Here is a 22,302-nt window from a genome sequence, read left to right on the forward strand (position 1 = left end):
TATAGTGTTTAGTAAAGCGAGAATGTAAATGTGGAAACATGGCAGGTTTACTGCCAGGCCTGGCACCGTGCTATGTCAGCTTGGCCATCTGGCCTGTTTGAAAGGCTCATATACCAGCTGGGAAAACTATTTTTACGGTTGTCATTTAACGGTCTGTTGCCTGTCATCAAATGTCCCGTTCAGCCCGACCGCACCTATGACATCCGCTTCAACAAGCCGACCATCTCGTACTTCCTGAAAACAGCAGCTGGTATCAAGAAAGGTGCGAAGCGTACAGGTATGTGCGAACGTTTTCTCCTTATGACTATGTCAGTGTTGATCTAAAACGTGTGTGTGTTTTCATTGTTATCTCCACATGGGGTTCTGAAATTTCAGAAGGTCGAATGCAGTTCTCCTAGGGCTCAAAGTATTGACTCCCCTCCATTTTGTTAAGGGATCACAATTCATGGACCAAGTTGTGAAGTTTTCTTGTTCACAAAGTATTGTTCTGAGGAATATTTAGGATTGTCACCGAGACCCGGACAGCTTCCAACTACAGTTTGTTTGTAGTAATTTTCCCAGGTGTGGTTTTTAAGACCTCTGTAAGGTTCTTGTTAAACTATTATTACTATTAATTTATTTTTACTTCCTGCACTCCCAACACTCCATATTTCCAAACTGTATCAATTTCCGAGCTGTATCTCGGAGCTGGCTGGGACTTTAGGAAATAAGTGTTGCATCAATAATGTGAATATAAAGTATGTGGGGATGGCCTATTTTTTGATATTGTCCTAAATTTAAGGTCATGACCTAATTATAAACATTTTTGCATTTTTGCACCATAACTTGATTGAAGTCTGTCTCATTTGAACAAAATTGCCCTCATTAGATAGCCTTGAGCAAGCCACATTTAAGGTTAATATCCACCATGCTCTCTGAGTTAAAGGTCAAGGTCAATTAGCGATCTGAAAAAAAGAATGCATTTTTTTGTCATTGCTCAATTTTGCCAATGCACGATCTAAAAGACCGCTTGGCCTCCCAAGATGTTCTTGCAACATACTAGCGTACCTGCACTCATGGTGTGCACCTGCTATTTGATTAGTGTCCTTGACCTACTTTTCGGATTGTGTCTAACCCTACTGGCTCTATCACTGGCTCCAGCAGGGAAAATGGCCTTAAAATGCTTGTTGTTGTTGTTGTTGTTGTATACCTACTTTTTGGATTGACCAAATTAACAAAAAAAGAAACTTTTTGATCATAACTTGAATAACTATTCCTCCGATTTTCATGATGTTAAGTTTTATGGATATATTATATATGGGAGCACATTTTCTTTATTTATTTACACCCCATCCATAAATGTTGAAGGTCAAGGTCAAATGGCGGTCTAAAAAATGTGGCCATTATTGAATCACGAGCCAAGGTTAGGTTGTGGGCGATCACCAAGGGTAAGCCTCCCTGGTCGGGTAAGCCTCCCTTGTCGGGGAAGCCCCCCTGGTCGGGTAAGCGATGGTTTTGTGAACACAGAGATCTCATTTATCATTCCCGTTGATCCAGTTATCACTGGTACAATTTGCATATTTTTCAGCTTCCAAGATCTTTTGACTTCATTTTTGAGATCCTGGTATTTTGTCATTTTCTTGATTTCTGCGTTATTTAGGCCAAAATCGTTCAGTACTGACCTCTCTATTAGCAATGCCGTCTTTTGTATTTTGCACCTAAGTACTACCTCCGGTTGCAATACTTTGTTTTCTATGTTCACGCTCGATGGGATCATCAGGTTGTATGTGAGCGTCACTTCTTTGTTTTAAATTATCACTTTTTGTTCCTGTTTACATGACTTTTCTGAAACTGGGATGTTGAGTTTTTTTGCATGTGCCAGTGGATTGCTCTACATACTTTGTTGTGCCTTTGTGTGTGCAGCTGTTCTGACATGAGTTTTTTAAATCCCGATAAGAGGTGGCTCATACTTTCTGTTTCTACCTTGCAGAGCCTACACCTGTCTGATTGACTCAGTCACACCATTTTATTAAAGCCATTGGTAGTGTCCTTGGTCTTGGGCATATATTATGTTTTGTTCTCCATCCCCGTTGCACTCACCTCTTTTTAGATGTTCAAGTGATACTTCTTTGTCCATGCCTAGTTTGTCCAAGTCTTTTTTTATGCCCGTGCAACTCGCCGGACACATTATGTTTTTGGGTTTTCCTTCCGCCCGTCCGTGCATCCGTGATAGGTTTTTATTGTCCCCCGTCGCACCGCAGAGCGAAAGGGGGACTATGGTTTTCCCCTCCGTCCGTGTGTCCGTCCGTGCGTGCGTGCGTGCATGTGTGCGTGCGTACGTGCGTGCGTAAGCGAAGGACCGCATTCAAATTTGGTGTGTGGGTGCAACCCACGTCAAAATCCAAGATGGCCGCCGCCATGTATGTCTGACGCCATGTATGTCTGAACCTTGTGAGCAGAATATCTTGAAAAACAAGCGAAGTACCAACTTCTAATCTGGTGTGTGGGTGTATCTCGGCATAAGGAAGAACTCTATTGAAAATTGGGTCGCCACGTCAAAATCCAAGATGGCCACCGCCATGTACGTCTGAACCTTGTGAGCTGAATATCTTGAAACATAAGCGAAGTACCAACTTCTAATCTGGTGTGTGGGTGTATCTAGGCATAGGGAAGAACTCTATTGAAAATTGGGTCGCCACGTCAAAATCCAAGATGGCCACCGCCATGTACGTCTGAACCTTGTGAGCTGAATATCTTGAAAAATAAGCGAAGTACCGACTTCTAATCTGGTGTGTGGGTGTATCTCGGCATAAGGAAGAACGCTATTGAAAATTGGGTCGCCACGTCAAAATGCAAGATGGCCACCACCATATATGTCTGAACCTTGTGAGCGAAATATCTTGAAAAATAAATGAACTACTAACGTCTAGTCTGGTGTGTGGGTGTATCTACGCATAAGGAAGAACGCTATTGAAAATTGGGTCGCCACGTCAAAATCCAAGATGTCCACCGCCATGTATCTCTGTGAGCTTGAGCTTGTGAACTGTGAGCTTGTGAACTGTGAGCTTGTGAACCTTGTGAGCGGAATATCTTGAAAAATAAGCGAAGTACCAACTTCTAATCTGGTGTGTGGGTGTATGTAGGCATAAGGAAGAACGCCATTGAAAATTGGGTCGCCACGTCAAAATCCAAGATGGCCGCCACCATATATATGTCTGACCCTTGTGAGCAAAATATCTTGAAAAATAAACGAACTACTAACGTCTGATCTGGTGTGTGGGTGTATCGACGCATAAGGAAGAACGCTATTGAAAATTGGGTCGCCACGTCAAAATCCAAGATGGCCGCCACCATATATATGTCTGAACCTTGTGAGCGAAATATCTTGAAAAATAAACGAAGTACTAACTTCTAATCTGGTGTGTGGGTGTATCGACGCATAAGGGAGAACGCAATTGAAAATTGGGTCGTCACGTCAAAATCCAAGATGGCCGCCTTGCGTCTTCCACTTTGTCAACTCGCATCACTTCACCGACGGGGGACCTAGGCGTAACGCTTGTTACCACAATAACTTAAGAACTGCTGAAGGGAACTAAGTCAAACTTGGTACAATAATGTATAATGATGTAAAGATAAGCTGCTAAGATTATGGGGGCAGGAGGTTAAAGATCAAATGTCAGAGGTCCCGTCCCATTCGGTAAAAATTCTCTTACTGCACTAACTTGTCAACCAGTGATGGGATTTTGACCAAACTTGGTTATATGTTGTTACGGGCTCGGCACACATGCAAGTCACCCTTTTTTTTCTTTCTTTCTTTTCTTTTTATACATAGACTCCGGCTTGCAATGGAGCTTACACACACACCAACACACACACACACACACACACACACACACACACACACACACACGCACACACACACACACACACACACACACACACACGCATACTGACGAGGCAAACACTAACACAGACACTGAGCTTGGGGGAAGTGCTGTCACTTGTCACTTCCCAGGATACTTTGGGTACCAGCGACGTCATAACAATGGTGCCACCTTCCTCACCACACTCAGTGGGGCATTTGCTCAGGAGGAATTTCCTCCTCTCCATGAATGCTAATTGCCAACCGAAGGGGATTGTCCATGCTCTATCCTTTTAAATGCTAAACGTCAAGCAAGGAAGCAGCACGTACTATTTTTTAAGTCTTTGGTATGGCACAAACAGGCCCAAGCCGGATGGTGGGTTTTTTTTTGGAGTCTGGAGGATTAATTGTCTAACGTGAGGGATTTGTTCGCCCGTACGGGGTTTGACGGAGGTTGGTGGTGATTTGGAGACTGAGGAGCACGGGATGGACGGTTGCATGAACGGATGGATTGAATGTGAAGGAATAACCGAGTGGAGTGAGTGGATCGAATGTACAGACCGACCGAGAGAATAAACCGACCGGGTTTGAAGGAAAGACTGATGCGGTGCAGGAGGTGTTCTTGAATTGAGGTTTGTTGAAGCAGATTATTGGTGGAATCGAGGAGATTGAAAGCGGAAAATGTGGAGACGTCACACTGGGAATACAAAGACTAACCTCACCGCATTTCCCCCTCAATCCCTTGGACAAAGGGGCAAAGGTCTACCTTCCACATAATCGAAAGAAATAACTCATTCTGCGGAATCCTACGTGTCGATGAATGCTCTTCTCCGGGCTACATTTCCAAAACTGTAACCCTATTATGATGCAAAGATGAATTCGTTAGATTTCGGTATCGAGAGGTCAAAGGTCATGTCAGGGGAAAATGTGATACTTCAGAGCAGCTGAAGATATTTAAATCTTACTTTGTACAATAAGTGTAACCCTCCGTCAGTGCGTCCATCCACGATGGATTAAATTTACTAAAATGTCTCGGGTCAGAGGTCACACTAAAACTGCTGCTAATGCGATACCATTGGCTATGGTATTTTAACTCAACTAAGTACATGTACCATGATACATTTGCACAGATGAGATATTGAGGTCAAATGGTCTTTTTTTTTTACTTCTTTTTTTTTGTATACTGAATCGAGGCTCGTGAAAGAGCTAACATTTACTTCACAAACAAATCAGCCAGACAAACAAAATACCCAAAAAGAGGGAGCGGAAAACAAGATGGGGAGAGAAGGGGAAGCACACAAACACAACATCCGAGAGCAGGGAGATGTGTGGAAGGGAGAGGGCCCGGTCTTGAAGTTTTCGGCCAAAGTTAGAGTAAGAAAAGACTTAATGTGGGCAGAGGCATATCGGTCGATGTCTCCATGTCAAATTATGTTTCGTTTAAATCTCCTTCCTCTTTTATTGTTCTCCCAGTTGTCGGTGTATACTTACCTCCGCCACCGAAGTTGGATGGAAGTTGTTTTCACCTGTCTGTTTTTTGTTTGTTTGTTTGTTTGTTTGTTTGTGTGAGCAGGATATCTCAAAAAGTTATGGACAGATTTGGATGAAACTTGGTGGACAGATTGGCTCGCCTCTAAGCTAGCCTGGGTAATCCCGACCGAGCTATAAACTGCCATTTCGGTGTTTCACAGGCAGGGTGATTCATCACTATCATCAGTGTGTGTGCTGTCCCTCAGATGGACGCTAAACTGGGAGTCCCATCTGCCAGAATGGGTTGGTAGACATTAAAGATCCCATGGTGTCCTTCACAAAGAGTAGGCGAGTATCGCCGGCACCATGGCCAAATTCCAAATTCCTGCCCTAACTAATTGAACGTCAGGCCTGGCCAGGCCAGTTCGTGAAAGACTTGGGCCAATCTTCCCCCGGCTGACACCACAAGGTGGGATAATAATGGCTGTTAAAGAGCAACAACAATTGGTGGACAGATCGGGGAGGTGACAAGACCAAGCCAATTCGATTTTGCTGTGGTCTGGATGCATAACCGGCCTATCAGCGGAATACAAAACATAAACTGTTCAACATGACAGGGGTATGTGCTCTACCAAGTGCCGTTCTAGTTGTTGATATTTCGCTTTATATTTATATTTTGTCTTTTTATGCCTCCGACGACTTTGTCGGCTTATGTTTTTGGGTTGTCCGTCCGTCCGTACGTCCGTATGGGCTGAACCTCGTTTTTCTCAGCAACCATCTATCTATAATTCCAGTAATCTCTGTGTGTTTGTTTGTTTGTATGTTTGTCTGTGACCGCTGTTTCTCGACAACCACGGGTCCGATATACTTTAAACTTGCCAGGTATATTGCTGGGGACCCGAGGATGTGCCTTTTCAAGGTTTCATATTAATCGGACAATTACTTACCGAGCTATGTCCAAAAAACGATTCAACCAATCAGAGAGCAGCGAACTATCGCGTGTGCCGAACGTGGCGGACACACTCTGCCTCGGATGGCACATTTGAAAGCGTATTCATTTATTTCACGTTTGCAAACTATGTTGCCGCTATGTTGGCATTAAACTATGTTTTAAAACTAATAAAAACCATTTCATCTAAATAGAGGGGGGGGGGGGGGGGGGGATTGTCACTGTACTCGCAAGCCGTTCGCCGTTCGCTTTGGCGTTGCGAATGAACCAACACATTTCATGGACCAAACCATTTCATGTAAAGCGTTCGCCGTTCGCTTTGGCGTTGCGAATGGACCAAAACATTTCATGAACCAAACCATTTCATGTAAATAGAGGGGGGGATATAATTTTAGATATAGATATAGTACGGGCATGCCCTAGTATGTCCAATTGAGACAAACTTTCAGGGTAGGAGTGTCACCCATGCAGAATGTTTTTATGATAATTGTGATGTCATAGGTCACGTGGTATGGCAGCCATCTTGGATTCAAATCAAATAATAAAAAAATTATTTCTCTGAAACCGCTGAATGGAAAAATTTGAAACTTGGCACATTATCAAGTACTCCCAATGGGGAACAAAAGCATGATAATGATGACATCATAGTTGAAGTGGAATACCAGCCAAAAATATTTTAATCGAATTCCTAATCCTAAAAATCAGAAATTGCATGCACATGATCTATGACCCATTTGTATTGAAATATTAAATTATGACATCATAGGGCACATGGTTTGGCAGCCATATTGGATTGAAGGAAAATATTAAATAATTATACCTCTGAAACCGCTCACCCTATCGATGCAAAACTTTACAAATATCATCTAACAGCATTGTTGCATATAGTTTGAAAATGATGATGGCATAGATCACGTGGTTTGGCAGCCGTCTTGGACAGAAAAACGAACCTTATCCAATCAACATGAAACTTCACAAACGTGATCCCCTACCCATACATATGCAGTGATGGCATCTACCCATTGTGGGACTATGCGGAGGCATATTGGCACCAGTCGCAATTTTTTTTTTTTTTTTGTATACTGAATCGAGGCTCGTGAAAGAGCTGACATTTACTTCACAAACAAATCAACCAGACAAACAAAATATATAAAAAGAGGGAGCGGAAGACAAGAGAAGGGGAAGCACACAAACACTTGAGAGCACACAACATTTAAGAGCAGGGAGATGTGTGGGAGGGAGAGGGCTTGGGGGGAGGAGGCGTGGGAAAGGGGGGGGGGGGGTGGGAGAAGTATAAAACACAAGGACACCAAGGACCTCCAGGACAGAAGTTGGTATTTCAAAAAAGTGGAATTGGGGTGAAATTAGCGGGGATAGAAAAGATCAAGGTTTTGGATGGGGGAAGATAAGAGATGGTGGTGAACAGCTGTTTTAAAGACCTGGAGGGTGGAGTGGGATTGAAGAGAGTGAGGGAGTTTGTTCCAGAGGCAGGAGAAAAGAGGAATGAAGGAGTGAAGGTGAGCAGAGAGTCTTGATTTTGGCAGTTTAACTATAAGAGGGTTGCAGGCAGATCTTGTGCGACCTGTAGGAATATTTGCGGGACAGAGCCCAGAGAGAGCTGGGGGGGGCAAGGCCAGAGAGGAGTCGGTAGAAGACGGAAAGACCACCAATCTGCCTGCGGTGAGTGAGTGAGAGGCCCTTGGAGTTAGCTTCATCGCGGGAGATTCCAATGATTCTGAATGCTTTGGTTTCAACAGCGTGAAGACGAGCTAGGTGTGAGGCAGGAGCACCAGCCCAGAGGGGCGAGCAGTATTCCATTGAGCTGCGGATGAAAGCCTTGTATGTGGTGAGGAGCTCAGGTTTGCCAAGGAAGGACTTCGCACGACGGAGGATGCCCAGTCGGCGACTGGCTCTGGAGGCCAGATTTGAAATGTGGTTTTCCCAGGAAAGATCATGGCAGATAGTGAGACCCAAAAGCTTGAGTGACAGAACTTCTTGGAGAGGATTATTCAGAAAGTGGATGGGAGGGTTGTCCAGTCGGTCTTTTCGGAGAGACATCATAAGAGTGTGAGATTTGTCAGGATTGAAAGACATGTTCCACTTGTTTGTGGAACATGGGTTGTTCTAGTTTTCTCCAATTGTTCGGGCTCCACAGAGTTTCCGTTTTATGTGTGGTGTCTTCTATTCACACTTGCCTTTCGAAATTTTTTGGAAGGTTGGTTTTTCACAGACTCAGCCAATCAATCTTACAGTTGTCATTCTGTGTATTTGGTTGAGCTCCATCAGGCCACTTCCTCATTCTCGTCTCAGCAGGTACATTCTCGGGATGCGCTGCTTTTTGTGGAATATTTTGTGGATGGTGAGGAGTTTCCTTGTTTTGATGTCTAGTATATTGATTTCCACTTGGGCCAGTTTATTATTCCGCAGCTGTATTGCAATACTGGTACTGCTAGTTTGTTTATGGCTTAGATTTTTGTTTCATGGGGAAAAGTATGTTTTCAGGGGCATTCTTGTCTGACATAGGTATTAGTTGTTCGGGTTGTTTGATTAGAGATATTAGTAGTTTGATTAGAGATCATCAATTTGGTTTCAGACCAGGTCACTCTACTCTGGACATGCTGCTTCTGCTATCTCAACAATGGATGGAGGTCCTCAATGCCAAACAGGAAATTAGAGCTGTCTCCCTTGACATATCACGTGCCTTTGATACGGTCTGGCACCCCGCTCTGCTCACCAAGCTCTCCTCCTATGGTATCCATGGAAATCTCCACGCATGGCTGGCGGACTTCCTCTCTAGTCATAAGTCAACGTGTGGCCCTGAATGGGTTTCTATCATCTCCCCTTCCTGTTCAGGCTGGAGTTCCCCAAGGCAGTGTTCTGGGCCCTGTGCTTTTTCTGGTCTTCATCAATGATCTCTCTGACTCTCTTGAAAATCCTCTCTATCTCTTTGCTGATGACTCTACTCTCTGCCGCTCCATTCCTCATCCCTCATCCCTCAGATCGGCAGTCTGCAGCCTCCTCACTCTCTGCAGACCTGGACAAAATCACAGACTGGTCAAACAAGTTGAACATGTTTTTCAATCCTGACAAATCTCACACTATTACGATGTCTCTCCGAAAAGACCGCCTGGACAACCCTCCCATCCACTTTCTGAATAATCCTCTCCAAGAAGTTCTGTCACTCAAGCTTTTGGGTCTCACTATCTGCCATGATCTTTCCTGGGAAAAGCACATTTCAAATCTGGCCTCCAAAGCCAGTCGCCGACTGGGCATCCTCCGTCGTGCGAAGTCCTTCCTTGACACACCTGAGCTCCTCACCACATACAAGGCTTTCATCCACAGCTCAATGGAATACTGCTCTCCCCTCTGGGCTGGTGCTCCTGCCTCTCACCTAGCTCGGCTTCACGCTGTTGAAACCAAAGCTTTCAGAATCATTGGAATCTCCCACGATGAAGCTACCTCTGAGGGCCTTTCACTTACTCACCGCAGGCAGGTTGGTGGGCTTTCTGTCTTCTACCGACTCCTATCCGGCCTTGCTCCCCCAGCTCTGTCTGGGCTCTGTCCCCCAAATATTCCTGCAGGTCGCACAAGATCTGCCTGCAACCCTCTTATGGTTAAACTGCGAAAATCAAGACTCTCTGCTCACCTTCACTCCTTCAGTCCTCTTTTCTCCTGCCTCTGGAACAAACTCCCCCACTCTCTTCAATCCCACTCCTCCCTCCAGGTCTTTAAAACAGCTGTTCACCACCATCTCTTGTCTTCCTCCATCCAAAAGCTTGATATTTTCTGCCCCTGCTAATTTCACCCCAGATCCACTTTTTTGAAATACCAACTTCTTTCCTGGAAGTCCTAGCAGTGTTCTTGTGTTTTATACTTCACCCACCCCCCCCCCACCCCCCATTCCCACGCCTCCTTCTCCCAAGCCCTCTCCCTCCCACAGATCTCCCGATGTCACTGCTCTCAAATGTTGTGTTTGTGTGCTTCTGCTTCTCTCCCCATATTGTCTACCGCTCCCCTTATTATATACTTTGTGTGTCTGTTTGATCTTTTTGTGTGATAAATGTTAGCTCTTTCACGAGCCTCGATTCTATATACAAAAAAAATAATAATTATTTGGTAATTGTTTTTGCGCATTTGTTTGTGCCATGTTTGGTGGCCCCCTTCTACTCCGAGGTATTTGTATGATACTTCGTTCTCTCACTCCTTTATTATTGTATTTGGTCAATTTTCATGTTGTCTATGTTTGTTGGTCCCATGTACAAATATGCACTTGCCACACTTATCTCAGCCAAATCCATTTGAATGCCGGCAGAGTACCGTTTCACTAATTACTTCTGCCACCAGAGGTGGATGGAGGTTATTTTTTTTCACCCCTGTCTGTCCTCTTTGTCTGTCTGTTTGTCTGTGAGCAAGATATCTCAAAAATTTGTGGACAGATGCAGACGAAATTTGGTGGATAGATTTGGTATGTGTCAAGGAAGAATTGATTCAATTTTGGTGAAGATTCAAATCTGGATCCGGCTAGTATAATTTTTTAAGTGATTCTTCACTATTGGGAGATAGGGCCAAAAACGATACATAGCAGGATATCTCAAAAAGTTATGGACGGATTTGGACGAAACTTGGTGGACAGGTTGTGTGTGTGACAAGACCGAATCGATTCGATGTTGGTGAAGATCTGAATATGGATTCAGATACGGGAATTATTTAAATTTTAAGTGATTATTCACCATTGAGAGATCGGGCAAATAATGATCTATAACATGATATCTCAAAAAGTTATGGACGAGTTATGACTGAACTTGGGGGACAGGTTGGTTAGAACAAGCCGATTAGATTTTGGTTCAGGCCCGAATCCAGATCCGTCCTATCAGTGGGATACAAAACGTAAACTGTTCAGCCTGGTGGAGGTATGCGCTCTACCGAGTGCTGTTCTAGTTTGAGATGTTCTGCTAATTTGTCATCGTTCGATATGAAGACTTTTAAAAGCATCCATGTACAGTAGATGTGTCACCATTCCTGTCTCTTTGGATGCTCATTTCTTTCTCAATCAGTTTGATTATTTGGGGAGGATTTTATATGTTTGCTTGCAATTTGTCATCCACTCTTGTACTCCCTTCTCCCAGTGTTTGTGTCTAAACTCATCCTTCCCACCTCCTCCTGTGTTTTTATGTAACATTCATTTATGTGATTTGTCTTTATATGTAAATTTCCGTCCTGCGGTGCCAGACGTCCGTGTGGTCTGAATGAGAGTGTGACATGCAGGGGCATGTGCACTCACGTGGCTAGCATATGAGCAGGGCATGGGAAGACCACAAGGCTACAAAAGGTGGAGGCTGTTTTTCTCCTGCCGGACAACCAATGAGCACGCGACGGGGGTCCACGGCTCCCTCCGGTGAGAAATATAAAAAGCCAACACTCCCTATGAGGTGGTTGTTGGTGTCTGAGGATCCGTGCCTGAGGTTTCACATGAGAAAGTTTGTGCTTCAAGGTCCTGCAGCTTCATTCCTCACTGGTTCTCAGATATCTTCCCGGGATCTTCTGCGTCGCTGCGTATGGGTGGTTTGTGCCCCGAGGACGTGATTGCAGGACTGCTCTCCCTCTCCACCTGCCTGGTCATCACTGTGTGAATAAGCTGCTACAGAGCCTACATGCGAAGTTTCTCTTCCAACCCTCCTTCCCCCACCCAGCTCCATTTTATTGTAATAAGTACCCTGTTTGTTAATGAGAACCTTTGCCGTGCAGTGGGGCGGCTTAGCCCAAATATTCAAAAGAATTGTGCATTTTGTGATACAAGCACCAAATTTGGCACAAATGTACATTAATATGTTGCGAACATTTTCAGATATTGGGCCACTTGAAATTCCGTAATTTTTTTTTTCAAATTTTTTCAAATTTCGTAATTTCAAATTTTTCGGGTGACACCGTCACAATTTCGGTCTTCGAGGCCGGCCGATAGGCAAAGTGTGACCGGAAGGGACGAGGTTCTCCTGACCACGTGGCCCTCGATCTGGGAAGCGAGAGGCGTTCCATTAGTGGACGCGCCCCTCACGCCCGACTTTTGGGCGGCCCCGGCAGGCCGTTTGTTTTGACGTTCCGTGACAGACCCCGCACCCCCACCTCTGGGCCGACCGGAAGCTTGTGCTGAGTACATCATACCTGAACAACTCAGTGAGGCAGAACACAGCAGTGCACACCAGGGTGACCCACCCCTTCAGTGCATAAACCAATTAACCTGTCCACTGCAGGGCATATAGAAATGAAGTTATTTTCTGCATATAATAATAATATAAGTTCAGTTCTATATAACAATTTCTGTTATCACCACTACCACTACAACTACCACTACTACAAGCTTTGTCTGGAATTTTGTGGACTAACAGACAAACAGACATACAGACAAGCTGGGATCAAAACATTACCTCCTTCCACCATTGAGTGTAGAGGTAAACATCATGGAAATTATATCATGCCCTAGATTTAATTCATGCTTACCCGTGTATTTGCTTCACTGGTTCACAAGGTCTTTTGCATACATGTAATTCAGACTCTCGTCTTCATTGCTGACCACACAATGTTCGCAACATATTAATGTACATTTGTGCCAAATTTGGTGCTTGTATCACAAAATGCACAATTCTTTTGAATATTTGGGCTAAGCCGCCCCACTATATCGGCCGGCCTCGAAGACCGAAATTGTGACGGTGTCACCCGAAAAATTTGAAATTACGAAATTTGAAAAAATTTGAAAAAAAAAATTACGGAATTTCAAGTGGCCCAATATCTGAAAATGTTCGCAACATATTAATGTACATTTGTGCCAAATTTGGTGCTTGTATCACAAAATGCACAACAGGTTTGCTATGCTGCTACACTAGTGGTCATTGGGGAACGCGGAACTCCATATGCACAAAAATCAATTGGCAAATAAACCCATATGTGGGAAATTGGGAATAGCGCATATTAGGTGCCATCAGTAAATGTGAGTCACTGGCAAAATACTGCTCAACTATTCCTATCGGCATATTCATCATGGTCATGCGGTCTTAACCATAGATGCGTCCACAAATTATGGGCAGACATGGTGACCTTCAGGGCCCCTCCCAGCCTGGCGAGCAGATTGGTCGTTAGAGATCCATGACCATTACAATATGCATGAAAATATGGTTGGCTTTGGAGGCCATCTTGAAAATATTTCACGAGTGGGAATCCTTTGTTGTACAAGGCCTTTTCTTTACCAATTGTAACTTTTGACAACTGACATGGCCTTCAAAATCATCAGGATCTCTGTGACGAAGCTGAGTGTTTCGGTCTTTTACTCTCACATAGCAGACAGGTTGGTGACCTCTCTGTATGCTACTAAATCCCTTTTGGTCTTGCACCCTCTGCCCTCTCTTGGCTGAGTCCCTCCCAGTTTTCTGCAGGGCGCACATGGTCTACCAGTAACCCTCTTCTTGTTAAATTCCCAAAGTCCAGGCTCACTGCTCACCTCCACTCATTTGTTCCTCTTTTATCTCACTTGTGGAACCAACTTCCCCAGTCTGTTCAATCCCATTCTTCCCTCCAGGGCTTTAAGACAGCTGTTCACCACTACCTCGTGTCATCCATATGGCCACATGGCTACACAGCTGACTCCGCACGTGAAAAAGCTGAATGCCTCAACTCTGTGTTTGCCTCTAAATCTTCTGTCCCAAACCCATCCCTCTCTGTACCCACCATACCCAGTCGTACCGAGCTGCTCCTGGACTCCGTGTCCTTTCCTCCTGACAAGGTGGAAAAGTTTCTGTCAACCCTCGACTCTGATTCTGCAACTGGACCTGACGGCATCAGCCCACGGGTCCTAAAATCCTGTTCTTCCGCTCTTTCACTCCCTCTCTCTGTTCTCTTAACCCTCTCTTTTGCTCAAGGTCAACTGCCATCTGCTTGGAAATCAGCCAACATCACCGCTTTGCACAAAAAAGGTGCAAAAACAGATCCTAGCAACTACAGACCAATCAGCCTTCTCCCAATTATCAGCAAAGTCATGGAATCCGTCATTGCTTCGGATATGAAATCTTTCCTCTTCTCCAATGGCTTGATCTCTGATCATCAATTTGGTTTCAGACCAGGTCACTCTACTCTGGACATGCTGCTTCTGCTGTCTCAACAATGGATGGAGGTCCTCAATGCCAAACAGGAAATTAGAGGTGTCTCCCTCGACATATCACGTGCCTTCGATACGGTCTGGCACCCCGCTCTGCTCACCAAACTCTCCTCCTTTGGTATCCATGGAAATCTCCACGCATGGCTGGCGGACTTCCTCTCTAGTCGTAGTCAACGTGTGGCCCTGAATGGGTTTCTCTCATCTCCTCTTCCTGTTCAGGCTGGAGTTCCCCAAGGCAGTGTTCTGGGCCCTGTGCTTTTTCTGGTCTTCATCAATGATCTCTCTGACTCTCTTGAAAATCCTCTCTTTCTCTTTGCTGATGACTCCACTCTCTGCCGCTCCATTCCTCATCCCTCAGATCGGCAGTCCGCAGCCTCCCCACTCTCTGCAGACCTGGACAAAATCACAGACTGGGCAAACAAGTGGAACATGTCTTTCAATCCTGACAAATCTCACACTCTTACGATGTCTCTCCGAAAAGACCGACTGGACAACCCTCCCATCTACTTTCTCAACAATCCTCTCCAAGAAGTTCTGTCGCTCAAGCTTTTGGGTCTCACTATCTGCCATGATCTTTCCTGGGAAAACCACATTTCCAAGCTGGCCTCCAAAGCCAGTCGCCGACTGGGCATCCTCCGTCGTGCGAAGTCCTTCCTTGGCACACCTGAGCTCCTCACCACATACAAGGCTTTCATCCGCAGCTCAATGGAGTACTGCTCTCCCCTCTGGGCTGGTGCTCCTGCCTCACACCTAGCTCGTCTTCACGCTGTTGAAACCAAAGCGTTCAGAATCATTGGAATCTTCCGCGATGACGCTATCTCCGAGGGCCTTTCACTTAATCACCGCAGGCAGGTTGGTGGTCTTTCCGTCTTCTACCGACTCCTCTCCGGCCTTGCTCCCCCAGCTCTCTCTGGGCTCTGTCCCCCAAATATTCCTGCAGGTCGCACAAGATCTGCCTGCAACCCTCTTATGGTGAAACTGCCAAAATCAAGACTCTCTGCTCACCTTCACTCCTTCATTCCTCTTTTCTCCCGCCTCTGGAACAAACTCCCTCACTCTCTTCAATCCCACTCCTCCCTCCAGGTCTTTAAAACGGCTGTTCACCACCATCTCTTATCTTCCCCAATCCAAAACCTTGATCTTTTCTACCCCTGCTAATTTCACCCCAAATCCACTTTTTTGAGGTGACTTTTGACTTCTTTCCTGGAAGTCCTTGGCGTCCTTGCGTTTTATACCTATCCTGCCTCCCCCCAGGCCCTCTCCCTCCAAAAACATCTCCCGATGTCCCTGCTCTCAAATGTTGTGTTTGTGTGCTTCCTCCCCTTCTCTCCCCATCTTGTCGACCGCTCCCCTTTTTATATACTTTGTTTGCTTGTTTGTTTGATTTGTTTGTTTGATAAATGTTAGCTCTTTCACGAGCCTCGACTCTGTATCCAAAAAAAAAAAAAAAAAATATCCCCCATCCATATACAACTCTTCTAACCACAAATTTCCTCATTCCCAAGCACTCCCTTTTTCCAGATTATTGTGTCCCTCTCAGCCCTCTCCCTCACCTTTCCGTTTGTTAGTTGTCGGTTGGTTTGTTCATTTTCTGTTTCATCCCGGCTTTCCCCTTCCTCTTCTTGCTGTATTTCATTCAGCTTGTGTGCAGCTTGTTCACCCCCATGCGACCTTCTCTCCCTCCTCTCAATCTCATTCTCTCTCACTCTCACTTCTACTCTGCTGTTGGTGTTTCCCCCTTTTCATTTTGTTTCCTTCCATTGTGCTCTCGCTCTTCCACGAGCTTCAATCATGTATAGTATAACATATTTGTTTTCGTTTTTTGGGGATTTGATTGTGTTTTTTTTCTCCCCAAAATGGGGGTCTAGACCCCCAGGATCCCCCTTTAAATCCACCCATGCTCCTCTCTAATCCTCCCTCCTCTCCTCCCCCCCTCCACCTCCACCCTCTCTCCCCCTTCTCTTTCTCTTATATCTCTCCACCTCCTCTCTCTCTCCTCTGTTTCCCCTCTGTCTTTCCTCTCTTCCCTCTCTGTACCCTGCCCCTTCCCTCCTTCTCCACTTCCTCTCCACTCCCCGTCTCCCCTTGCTCTTGCCTCTCTCACTCCCCTCTCTCTCTCTCTTTTCTCTCTCTCAGTTTCTCTCTCTCTCTCTCTCTCGCTGTCCTGTCCCACCTTTCCTCTTCCTCTTCACCACTCTCTCTTCCCCCCTCTCTTTCTCTCCCTCTCTCCTCCCTCTCTCACCTTCCACATTTCTGTTTCTCTTTCTCTCTTCATCACACCATTTTCCTAGCACTGTATTTGTAACGTCAGCTGTGCAATAATGATGCGCCGGTCTCAGTGGGTGACTTGCAGGTGGATTGCAGGATGCATCTGCTGCTGCCCATGCCTAACTCGCCCACTTTCCTCTTGCCTTCCTCCTGTGTGATCGGCTGATGTGCTCGAATTCTGTTGACTGAAAAGTAGAGTCTGTTTGCCTGGCATTGTGCCCAGCCAGCACGCGTGCTTTGACCGTTCCTCCGGGCGGCATTAATGTGTGAATTGGCCGTTCGGCCTGATTGCAGTTGGGATGGATTGTGATTGCAGGAAACAGTGCTGCAAAGCTGCATCCTCCACACTTGCTTTATGAATAATTTCCTGGAATCGTAATGCACAAAGTCAGATGCTTAAATTCCCGAGACGGTGCTTTCTCATGCTATAACACCTGACTAATTACAATGCAACAGCACGAATTGTGCTTGTTCACTCATTTGTTTATATCTGTCACACGCAGCTCAGTTGGCGGTAATAACATAACAACATAATCTGTTGTTGGTGCCATATGGCCATTAGTGCTTATGTTGTGCATGCACAGAAGTGGACACTCACTTTATGCATCAATCCTCCTGTTCCCCGCCCAAGTTTTCCATAAACACTTTTTACAACCATACGTACGTCTCTTTGTCTGTCTGTCCACAATATAATGTGCGTTAACTAAGCTGCAAAATCTGTTGTTGCTCAAAAAAGTTTACAGCGATACATTTTCAATGTCGTAGACATATTATAAACAACATTTTCCATTTGTGACACAAATATCCGAGAAATGCTTTATCTGATTATAAAGCTTTAAAAAGACCAATTTTTATTTTTACACCAAGAATGGCACCTCATTCATGGTGATTGAATGTCCAAACTTAAGTGGCACTGTTTCAATTACAACTACTCAGGGCAAAGTTAAAATCTTTCTATCATTGGGCTTTTGAAGACCTGTTTGGCATTCTCACAGGCTTCCACACAGGTGTGGCCCGTGTTAATCAGATAAATAACATCCCAGCATGCATGCTTAGGATCATCTATAGAAATTCTGCACAGCCCTGGTTGCCTATAATTATGGCTCGCATGGCTACAAGAGACCTCAGTGACTTTGAAAGAGGCTTCATTGTTGCAGCATGTTTGGCAGGAGCGACTGGGACAAAGACAGCGTAACATGCTGATGTTTCCTGAGCAACGGTGTTTAAGATGATGTCGGCATGGAACTCCGAAGGAAAGACATCATCAGCAAAGGGCAACAGTGGGCAGAAGTGCATACTACAGGCTCGTGATATCCGTGCATTAATTTGAAGTGCAAGGCAAAGCAGGTGAGCAACTGCAGATCAATTGAGAGTTAATTTCAACTTGTGGCGCGATCAGCCAATTTCATCAAAAATGTTCTGCTCAGAACTCCACAGAGCGGGATACAATAGTCATGTTGCAGTGCACAAACTGCTCTCATCATACCTGGCAATTCACTCTGGCGTGTCCAGTGGTGCAAAGCGCTCAGCCAATGGACTATGGGGCAGTGGACAAATGTGATGTAGTCAGATGAATCATCCTTCACCACGTTCTCGACAAACGGTCGAGTGCACGTGTGGCACCATCCTAAATAACTTTACAACCCTGAGTGCTTGGTTCTAACAGTGAAGGGTTCTCGTGGTTCTGTAATGTTGTGGGGTGCATTTTCCTGATAGGGCTTGGGTGCAGTCATTCCCTTGTAAGGCAAGGTCAATGCCAATCGATACTTTATGGTGCCAAAATCTCCCCCTTCTCTTCTCTTTATGGTCCAAGATCATCTTTACCCCATGCTGCAGAATTTCTTTCAGGAGGAGTGTCCACAGAGCATGGGTGGTCCCCAAATGGTTTGATGAGCAGGTCACTGATGTTTTCCATATGTCATGGCCTTGTCAGTCACCAGATCTGAACACAATTTAGCATTTATGGGATATTCTGGAACGACACCTGATACAGCGTTTTCCATCTTCATTAAGCAGGTGTGAGTTGATTGACTTTCTCGTGAAAGAAAAGTGACGCATCACTCCTGCAGAATTCCAGACGTTGGTGGACGCTATGCCACAGCGCATATAGGCCGTACTGGCCGCACGTGGTGGCTCAACATCCTATTAAGTGACTTTACATTGGTGTTTCCATTTTTTTGTCCACAAGCCATATATGCTCTACAATCTACAGGTAGAGATATTTGTGGCATTTCCTTGTAACTCTTTCTGACGTTATCAGTTGGCATCGAAGATATCTTATGGCACCAGGTTTCAGGGATTACTTACGAGGGGGAGCCTCGGTTCCCCTCAAACTTACTGGGCCTGAGGCCACCGAGCATGAATAACTCTGCGTCACAGTGGGTTGTTAATCTACCGCGCGTGCCAGTTCGTCTACCAGGCTACCCCAGGGTCCTCCGTCTGATTGCCATTTACCTGAGGTCACGTGGTTTTCCAACTGGGTCTCACACTGGGTTTTCCAACAGGTGCGAATGGTGCGAGACCAATGGAGGAAAAGACGGACACAGACAGGTCGGAAAAAGCTCAACAATAGCAGGTTTATTTACAAAGTGAATGTGGGCAAAGGGGAGCATGCAGTGCTGTTTAAGCACATCAATTGTTCAAAGCAATTAAGGAGCAATCAATCAAAATGTACAGGTAATCAAAATAGGACAAAGGGGGGTGATTTCAAGCAATATACAGCAAAAAGAAGAGACCACACTACGTTTTATAGGGTGAATGGTTGGACAGGCCGCTCAGCTCGCTTGTAGCGTGGCTAAAAAAATGTATGTGCCGACGAAAAACCATGAAAACGCGAAGCACAAGACCACAAATGTAGAGGCAGGTCATGCTGGTGGTTGTGGACGATATTTATTTTTTGTGTACGTTCAGCTGCTTTATTTTATGTGTGGTTGGTGAAAGTATTTTAGAACTGTTGTGCTCGTGACTCGTGTGATGTATTTTTAGTGCTCGCAAACCACGAATATGCGAAGCACATGCCCGCGAAGGCAGAAGCAGGTCACATTTTATCAACTGCGAATATGTTGGGACCAAAAATTTCAAGGGCCGACAGTATATACTGTACAGTCGGACCCCACTATTCGCGGTTGATAAAATGCTACCTGTTTTTCTATTCGCGGAAAAGTGTCCCGCAAATTCACGGGTTTTTTTCTGTTTGCGGCTGTGTTCCATGAATTCGCAATTCGCGGTTTTTCGGGGGTGCAAAAAAAAATTCACAAGCCATGAGCTTGACACATTAAAAAAAAAACATCTTTCACGAGCCATGCATAAAGCAGCTGGACATACGCCAAAAAACATCTACGAGCCGCGAGCATGACCTACCCCTGCTTTCGCTGCTGTGTGTTTCGTGTTTTCATGGCTTTCGTGGGATATCCCATCATTAACACTGTGAACAGCTTCATGTGATATCCTGCCGCCGTTCACAGGTAAACAATGTTTCACAGAATATCCCATCATTCACACTGTGAACAGCTTCACTTGATATCTATCCTGCCACCGTTCACAGGTAAACAATGTTTCGCTGGATATCCCAACAGATGGTAAACATTGCTTGGCTGGATATCCCACCAGCTGCATAACACATCATCCCTGTGAGGTACTGTACAGAATGAAAACACTCCACAGTACATATTACTGTTAGTGCAATTAGCTGTCTCCCTTTTCCCCCATTGAAACAATGGCACGCATGCATTCGCGGATTTTCATCAACATTCAGGGATTATTGCCAACATTCGCGGGTTTTGTCTCACCATTTCCAGGACTTTCATCGGCCTTCGCGGATTATCATTGACATTCTTGGGATTTGCCTCAACATTCGTGGATTTTGACTCGCCTTTCGCTGTTTGTTTCTCGCTATTCGCAGATTTTCACTATTCGAGAACCTATCCCCCCTTCTTCCATTGAAGCAATGCTCCCCCATTCGCAGTTTCGCAATTCGCGGCATTTCCCAGGAACGTATCCCCTGCGAATAGTGCCGTACAACGGTATATACGTGCACAGGCAGTCCCTGGTTTCCAAACACAATTTGTTCTTGAAAATGTGTTTGTAAGCTGGATGTTCATAATCCGAGACAATAAAACTCCCCTTTAAATCCCTACTATAATTCACTGACGTGTGTGTGTGTGTGTGTGTGTGTGTGTGTGTGTATGTGTGTGTGTGTGTGTGTGTGTGTGTGTGTGTCGTTGGTTGTTGGTTGTTGGTTGTTATCTCCATTTGTTGGTTTCAGGAGGTGGAACAGAGTCCTCCCAGAACCCAAAGTATCCATCTCCACTTCGGTAAGGGATCACGGTTCATGGAACAAGCTGTTCAACCTTTTCAGAGTTTTGTTCCAAGGGCTCCTTTCAGAATCGTCACCGAACCCCGGATTGCCTCCAGTTTTAGTTCAATTGTGGTTAATATTCCCAGGATGGTTTTTTAAATCTCACTGAGGTTCTTCTTCATCATTCCCGTTGCTACAATTATCATTGGTTTACGATTTCGTCACTGGTACGATTTTCATGCTCTTCAGCTTCCAAGATCTCTTGACCTCATTTTTGAGGTCCTAGTATTTGGTCATTTTCTTGATTTCTGCATTGTTTAGGCCAAAATCGCTGGGTACTGATATTGTGCGTGTGTGTGTGTGTGTGTGTGTGTGTGTGTGTGTGTGTGTGTGTGTGTGTGTGTGTGTGTGTGTGTGCATGTGTGTGTGTTTGTGTATGCACGCACGCGCATGGGTGTTTGTCGCTCTACTCCTACAGTTCTGTGCCGAATACATCCAGACTAGAATCAGCATGACCCAAATTAGTGTATAGGGGTGTTTTTATATTTTCTGGTGGTCTTGGGAGGGGGTGGTGGGAAGGGTGAGGAAAACAAATTCTCCATGTAAATGTGTATCATTTCCATAGTGGTGCTTGGTCTCTGTCTGTAGGGGTTTGTTTGTTCTTCTTCTGGAATTGTTTTCCTGGGTTTTTTTTCTTCAATTAGCAGTGCGGCTGCAAAGCTCACAGTATTGATTTCCTTCAAGGGGAATGATTTTGGTATCATTTGTACGAGTGCTGTGTTGGTGTTCCTTATCAGCATATTTGGCCACTTGTTGTTTTCTGTTCTATGGAGTTGTGCTCTGTCCTGAAGTGCTGTCAATCTCATCTCCAAAAGGCTTCAAAGTCACTAAGTCGAAGAAAAAGCGATGCTGCCCTGACAAGCCCCAACAAGGGCAAAACCGGTCGGTAGCTTTGCTTTTTATATGCTTGGTGACAGCTTTTGACTTTGCATTCTTGTACTGCTCGAGGCACTTCTGGGTTTACAGTCATGATGTTGTCGTGATGACATCATCATGGCGTTGGTCCAAGTTCAGAGTACAGCAATACCCCGTTTTACGCCATTTCGACCTACGTCAAATCCGACTTTACGCCACTCTTCTAGAGTAAATTTCAGTTCAGCGAACGTCATTATGTGCGACTTTACGTCACTCCTACATCATAATAGGAGGACGTGAAAAAAAAAAATTCCTTAAAAATATATTTAAAATAAATAAAATAGTACATAAATTAACAATAAAAGAAGCTAAAAAACAATTTAAAATACAATAAAAAGCACATTAAAATTTTTTTTTAA

The 22,302-nt window shown here is 44.9% G+C and overlaps 1 protein-coding gene across 1 annotated transcript in view; it reads left to right on the forward strand.

The window, feature by feature from the left end:
• The window catches only part of MRPL11 (mitochondrial ribosomal protein L11), a 193,399-nt gene that overhangs the window by 144,427 nt on the left and 26,670 nt on the right, over positions 1-22,302 (forward strand). The window contains exon 4 of the mRNA XM_068135657.2: positions 184-277. Coding sequence (XP_067991758.1) covers positions 184-277 — 94 coding nt within the window. The remainder of the gene's footprint in view (positions 1-183; positions 278-22,302) is intronic.

The sequence above is a fragment of the Myxine glutinosa genome, chromosome 5 (assembly GCF_964187855.1).
Source record: "Myxine glutinosa chromosome 5, kmMyxGlut1.1, whole genome shotgun sequence".
Taxonomy (NCBI): Eukaryota; Metazoa; Chordata; class Myxini; order Myxiniformes; family Myxinidae; genus Myxine; species Myxine glutinosa.